Source organism: Prionailurus viverrinus, chromosome D1 (assembly GCF_022837055.1).
Source record: "Prionailurus viverrinus isolate Anna chromosome D1, UM_Priviv_1.0, whole genome shotgun sequence".
Taxonomy (NCBI): Eukaryota; Metazoa; Chordata; class Mammalia; order Carnivora; family Felidae; genus Prionailurus; species Prionailurus viverrinus.
The window spans coordinates 39,521,349-39,528,583 of NC_062570.1; the positions used below are offsets into that span (position 1 = coordinate 39,521,349).

General features: G+C 52.2%; 1 protein-coding gene across 1 annotated transcript; it reads right to left on the bottom strand.

Moving 5' to 3' along the window:
* Positions 1-3,626: 3,626 nt before the first annotated feature.
* On the bottom strand, positions 3,627-6,163 carry IZUMO1R (IZUMO1 receptor, JUNO). Its single transcript, XM_047879364.1, has 4 exons — positions 6,026-6,163; positions 5,057-5,264; positions 4,033-4,170; positions 3,627-3,895 (listed from the first exon to the last, which is right to left on the bottom strand). The coding sequence occupies exons 1-4, from the start codon at positions 6,161-6,163 to the stop codon at positions 3,627-3,629; spliced, it is 753 nt and encodes a 250-aa protein (XP_047735320.1).
* Positions 6,164-7,235: the final 1,072 nt, after the last annotated feature.

Sequence of the window (7,235 nt, forward strand, 5' to 3'; positions counted from 1 at the left end):
GAAACTAACCACACAGAGAGCAAAAAGGTAGCCTGTGTGGCAGAAAAGATAAGCCACATTTGGAACTTCTTCATAGGCTTAAATCCAGAAATGGTTCCAAAGTGGGTACCCAAGGGACTGGCTGGCTGGGGCTGTGTGGTTCTGTGTTAGAGATCCTTTGACCTGTGTTTTAGCCACATGCATAGATCACTCTGATTAAAGCAAATCAGTTAACTGCAAATCTGATCATTCCATTCCACTACTGAAAACTATTACTCTTCTAACCACTTATGGGGAGAAAGCTTAGTCCCCATTTTCTGCTCATAACCTGCCATAGCCTGTGCCCTTCCCCTCTCCCTCCATTCCCCACATTTGCTCCAGCCCCACTTGCCAGGGTATTCTGTATAAGCCTCATGAGCTGAGATTGTGGCGTCAGACTTACCTGGTTTCAAACCCACATATGTCTGACCTAATTTGAAAGATGGGGGGCACCTGGGTGGCTCAGTCTGTTGAGCATTCGATTTCGGCAGGGTTGTGATCTTATGATTCATGGGTTCAAGCCCTGAGACGGGCTCTGTGCTGACAGCTCAGAACCTGGAGCCTGCTTTGGATTCTGTGTTTCCCTCACTCTCAGCCCCTCCCCTGCTCATATTCTGTCTCTCCCTCTCTCAAAAATAAATAAACACTTAACAAAAGGAAAGAAAGATGGGTACGAGTGTGGCTCTCAAAGTTTTTGGAGCCATCAGATCAGCTAATACATGTTAGTAGCTTAAGAGAGCCCCAGGCACAGAGTAAGTGATCAATATATACTAACAGTTATTAGGGTTCCCAGGACTAGTCTTGTTTTGGTTGTCTCAGTTTTAACCCTACTTTATTTTTATATTTTTACCTAAAACTCCTTTTTTAAGTCATTAAACTTGGGGTGCCTGGGTGGCTAAGTTGTTAAGTGTCCAACTTTGGCTCAGGTCATGATCTCACAGTTTGTGGGTTCGAACCTGCATTGTTCTCTGTGCTGACAGCTCGGAGCCTGGAGCCCACTTCAGATTCTGTGTCTCCCTCTCTCTCTGCCCCTTCCCTGCTTGCGCTCTCTCTCTCTCAGAAATGAATAAACGTTAAAAAAAAAAAAAGTCATTAAACTCTCAGCTTTATTACCACACACATACCCTCAGACACTTCATTCAGTCCTCAGGTTTTTCTTTAGATGTTTATTCATTTTTGAGAGAGTGAGCAAGGGAGGGGCAGAGAGAGGGGAGCAGAGGATCCGAAGCAGGCTCCATGCTGACAGCAGAGACCCTGATGCAGGCTCGAACTCACAAACCATGAGATGACATGAGGCAAAGTCGGATGTTTAACCGATGGAGCCACCCAGGTGCCGCACCCCAGTCCTCAGTTCTTAAGAAACTTTACCTAGATGTGTGTTTTTTTTTAAATTTTTTTTAACATTTATTTATTTTTGAGACAGAGACAGAGCATGAACAGGGGAGGGGCAGAGAGAGAGGGAGACACAGAATTGGAAGCAGGCTCCAGGCTCTGAGCCATCAGCCCAGATCCCGACGCAGGGGCTCGAACTCACGGACCGCGAGATCGTGACCTGGCTGAAGTCGGACGCTTAACCGACTGCGCCACCCAGGTGCCCCCCAGATGTGTTTTTGAGGCCACAATTTATTGACTCATTTCAGAGCAAGTGAAATTCCTGCTTCAGATAGTTAAGTGCTTTAGGGACCGCCTGATTTTCATTCAGCAATTTTTTCCTAGGTTTTTTTCTTTTGAATGCTTATTTATTTTTGAGAGAGTCAGAGAGAGAGAGAGAGAGAGCGCGCGCACAAATGGGGGAGGGGCAGAGAGAGAGGGAAACAGAAGCGGAAGCAGGCTCCAGGCTCTGAGCTGTCAGCGTAGAACCTGAATGGGGTTTGAACCAATGAACAGCAAGACCATGACCTGAGCCAGAGTCAGAGGCTCAATGGACTGAGCCACCCAGGCACCCCTTTTATTTCCTGTTCTTAACGAAGTGACCCTTTTCACTGGGGCTCAGACAGCACCCCCTTCATGAGGACCCCCAGCCCAGGCCCTGTTCTTGCTTGGTCTCCATTGCTAGCATCAGTCTCCTACTCCAGACTCTGAGCACCTCACGTAGGAGGACCGTCCTCATTGGTGTTAGAACACGAGTGCCCTGCCTGTAAGAGGTTCTGCTCAGTGAAGGAGCACAGTCAGGGGAGGCGTGGGAGGAGTGGGGGTAGAGTTTAATGGACCAGCAGGGCTTGCTGGTGTGTGGTGAGAATAAGTAATCGTCAGCAAAATCAACTACCTCAGATGCAGACCTATTAGAAACCTTCTTTGTCAAAGAAAAGGTTGTAGGGAAGGCACCATCTGTGCTGAGAAGCTGCTGGGCTTCAGCCTCCAGAAGGTGCTAGCTAAGTGGGCAGGTTAGCCACCAGTCCACTTCCAGAGAGGACATGAAGGCTGCCCCGGTGCCCCTTCTTGAGTTCAGTTCTGACTCTTATTCTTTAGGGGCTGGCACTGCCCGAGAGGCACACACTAGATCCCCACAAACAATGGCATTGGCTTTTTTTTTTTAATTTATTTTGAGAGATGGCAAGCAAGCAGGGAGGGGCAGAGAGAGATGGAGAGGGAGAAATCCAAGCAGGCTCTGCATGGTCAGTGCAGGGCCTGACACGGGGCTTGATCCCACGAACCGTGAGATCAGGACCTGAGCTGCATCCAGAGTCTGACGCTTAACCGACTAGGCCACCCAGCACCCCGGCATTGGCTTTTTCCTCTTTCTTTTTGTAAGTTAAAATCAAGGGGTCCAACTCCCTCATTCATCTCAGGGGAGAGGGAAGCAGAGACAGTCTTAAATAAAGGCCAAAGGACCTGCCAAAAGTCACACAGAAAGTGGTAGAACTGGATTAGAGCTCTGGCTTCTGAATTTCCAGAGCAGCGTGTTGTGATTCTGGGGTTCATCAGGACAGGAGACACCTAAAGCAATGGAGGCAGTGGCTTCAGCCTTGCATCCACAGTAAAGACGATGGTCTGGGTAGTCCTTACCCTGGCTTTGGGTCTTTTGTAGGCTGTACTGCTCCAAAAGCAAAAGAGGTTGAGAGTCTTCCCCCCAGGAGGTGTTGTGAGGATAGGAGAGGGCCAAGCACATGTCAAGCAGCTGATGGTTATTAGTTAAGTAGCAACCAACGTTGAGACTCCAGTGCAGGAGGCAAACAGACTCCCTCTTTGGACATTGACTCCCTGACCATAGAGCTAGGAGAGAGTGGGTCCCACAGAGAGAAAGGGCAACTGCTGTTCTATTGGGAGCACCATTAGTTCTGCCAGGGAAGGGGGTGGGCATGCACTGGAGGAGAGAGGCCTGGAGTCCCACCTCAGAGAACCCGACTCCAGCCAGCCATAAAGGCAGGAAGGGGCAGGTCACATTGACTCTCCCAGCCCCTGAAAGCAGAGCAGAGAGGTGGAGGGGGGGTCTAGCTCCGAGTGTTCATGGCTTGGGCACCAGCGACAGCCTCAGCGTCCCTACCAAACCCCTGGCCTGCTCTGCTCCATTAAAGGAAGGACCCAAGGAAGGAGGCTGCCACAGCTGGCCTGACCCATAGCTGGGGGGGCTGGGGAGGGCATAGGAGTGTGAGAGGGAGAAGGGGTTTTTAGGATAGGAATGACAGGTACAGAGAGAAGGCCAGGAGACTGTAGGAGACTTCCCAGGGTGGGGCAGTGCTGGCAAAGAGGCGGGCCACGGCCACATTGGGGTTGTCCTGGGTGGGCTCAAACCACTTCTGCAGGCACCGCCCACTGTTCCTGCCCTCAGGGCTTGCCTTGAATGAGTTGCTCCAAATCTTCTCGCACAGGTCAGCGGGGGTGGGGAAGTAATGGGGGAAGGGGTGGCAGACGGCCCTCGAAGGGCAGCGGTTCTTCCCTGGGAGGGGGGGCGGGGAATCGAGGCACAAAGTTACCTCCCAAGACTCCCACCCTCACGTGCCCATCCTTTGCCCTAGGGGAGCATAGGGAGCTCGCGCTTGCTGCCAGGTGGGGGCCCTGTCAAGCGCCACTCACCCCGACTCCAGTCCCAGTCGCCGTGCCAGTTGGACTTGCACGTGTAAGATGTGCGACAGTCTTCCCACCACTGCTCGCAGTCCTCCTGGCAGAGTGGCACATCCAGGATTCGCTCTCCTGGCCCAGCCAAGTCCATCTGGGTGCAGGCATGGCAAGAGACAAGAATGCTAATAGCCAGGATCCAGAGATGATCAGTAGCTACCATGGTACTCTGCCGGTTACCGTTGGAAAATACGGTACAGACTCCTAGATACTGACTCCTAGGAAGTCTGTAAGCATTCCTTTACAAATGAGCACAATTAGGGGTGCCTGGGTGGCTCCGTGGTTTAAGCGTCCAACTCATGATTTTGACTCAGGTCATGATCTCACGGTTCATGGGAGAGCGCCCTGCATCGGGCTCTGCACTGACAGCACGGAGCCTGCTTGGGCTTCTCTCTGCCCCTCCCCCCACCTCTAAATAAATAAATAAACTTAAAAAAAAAAAAAAGAAAGAAAACCAATCAGAACAATGAGGCTAAGGAGGCTGAATGGTTTGGCCCCAGCTACACAGCTTCCTACATACAGGAGATGGGATTCAAAGGCAGCAAAACCTTGGATTGCGAGTAACTTGTTCTGCGAGTGTTCCGCAAGACAAGGAAACGTTTCTAATAAATTTTAACTTGATAAACGAGTGATGCCTTGCAATATAAGTAGTACATGACACGGAATGTCACATGATCACAGCTGAGCCAATGGTTCTTGAAATTCACTTTGATATACAAGTGCTTTGGATGGCAAGCAAGTTTCCAGAATGAATTATGCTCGCAAGCCAAGGTTTTAGTGGCGTCCCTTATCCTAAAGTTCTCATTGGTGCTCCCCTATGCTGCTCTTTGGGGCCCAGAGGTGGCTTTCTCTCCACTTTTTTCCCCAACCCGGCTTCTGACTCTGCTCTGGTCCGTAGGGGGACAGCGTGTCCTGCTCCTGCTAGCATCGTGGACCTCAGGCTTTTAGTAACAGGGCACTGTGTGGATGTGCCTCCTGCCTCCCCAGCCCAGCCTTCTGACCTTCCGGATCCAAGGTCCCAGGTTTGGGGAGCACTCATAGAAGCAGATAGCCTGGATGAAGTGCTTCTCACAGCCTGGCATCATCAACCCACAGTGAATCAAGCTGAAGTTGTAAAGCAGGGACACATCGAGGTGGGCTTCCCAGCTTGTGCTGGCCGTGCAGCAGGCATTGTCTTTCCAGGGGGTGCACTGAAGGTGGAAGAAGAAGCAAAAGGCAGGGGGTTGGATAAGAGGCAGGAGACGGAGGAGTGTCCAGGGCAGAGAGGTAAAAATGTCCCCTAGAAGAGGGCCTGGGCAAATGGGAGGACTTCAGGCCAGCAATGCCCATCTAGAAGGAATGGTGATAATATGTCAATATTTGTAGCCAAAGGGCTCCTGCACACCAATCCCCATGCCACAGGCTGCTGCCATTCCCTAGAAACAGGGTTTCCAGGATCTCAGCTCCTAAAGGCAGCAGAGGAACCCCACAAGACCCAGAGGAGTGTGGGGCTGCACTGGATGGGAGGGCACCAGAGTTGAGAAGAGCTTATAGGTAAAAGTCAGCTCCACAACTCCTCCCGTGTCCCTGTCAGTTGCCTCTAGGGGTCTGGGGAGGAGTCACCTGAGTCATAGGTCTCCCTGGTGCCTATGGGTAGGAAGGCTAAAGAAGGGGGACCTGGTTTGTTTGAATGTATGCTGAACCAGTGATGGACCTCTTGGATCACTATCTGCCCCTGCCCCTGTCCCCCAAGTGGCCGGGCAGCTCAGGTATGGGGACTTGGAAGCACTCAACAGTTATGATCTCAAAAGGCCAAAGTGTCCCTCCAGTGGTCTTTGCCCAAATCCCAACATAAGGAACCAAATGAGTGAGGGTTGGTGATGGTTCAGAAGCCATCTTGGCATTTGTGTCCCTTCCCTGATCTGCCACAGCAGCCTCACTCCCGTCCCCCGGCAAGGTCTGGCCTTTGTACCTCATCGTAGAGCTGGTCTTCTGGGCCAGGCTCTCGCTTGTGGTGTTTGGTGTTCATGCAGACATTGAGCAGCTCGTCCCCAGCCCAGATGGGCACGACTGTCCACAGCCGTAACATGAGCTGCCACCACCGTCCCATGGCCTACTGCAGAGAGGAGACCCACCTGCTTGTGTGATAGACAGGACGCCCACTCCATTCTCTCTACTCTCCCAGGGAGTGAGTATGGGTTTCAAGGCTCCCTCCCTCAAGTGATTATGACACTCTGGCTGCCCCTAGGACCTCTATCTGAGGCAGCATCATAAAACGTCAGGGCAGATGAAACAAACCTGAGAGTTCTGATGCCCACCCCCAACGGATGCACAGACACATGAGTGAAATCCCAGGAAGAGGCCAGCCCTGAGGTAAGGGAGGGTCTGGTGAAATGGCTCCAGCCTGCTCTGGGGAGCTTTTCTTGGTCCCTCCCCTTCCAAGGCAGACTTTCCAACTCCATGACATACGGGCTGGAATTCAGAGCTTTAATTCTGGGTGAGGAACAGAGCAAATCACCAGATTCTACAGGGGACAGAGGGCATGGTGGGACATGGTAGTGTGACAAGTGCAATCCTTACACCATCGAGAGCCAGCCATGATGGCAGCCCCTCTGCCTCCACCAGCTCCAACCCATCACCAACCCTCCTGAGCAGGAGCCTGGGCACCCAGAGCCAGGGAGCATGCCCAGGCAGTCAGATGTGCCGGTCTTGTGCACCCAAAGTCAGGTCCTCACCACAGGAGTGAGAAGGCTGACTTTTCCCTTGATGTTTGCTGAGCACTGTGTTTCCCACTCTGTTCTGGGCAGTGCTGGTAATGTGAGGGAAGGAAACGGGAGACAAAAAGAAGAAAGGCAGAAGAGCACCGTGTCTCAAGTGCCCAACACTCTGGGAAACAGGGCTCCCTCAGTCTTCACCCACCCAGGACCCCTTGGCTCCCACAGTCCCCCAGGCCTTGCAAGAGGGACCACGGACCCATCAGAGTGAAATTGAAAACCTCTGGCCTCACCTGAGTTTAGAGCATCAAGCAGGCTGGGGATGGAGACCCCGTCCCGCCTTCCAAGCCTACCCTCAAGTCCCAATCCGCGGCTGCCCCCCTCCAGTCTCAGGCATAGCTGCAGCCATCTTTAAAGAATCTGGTGCATCAGGGGAATTAGAGGAAAGATGCTCCTCCTTCCACTGCT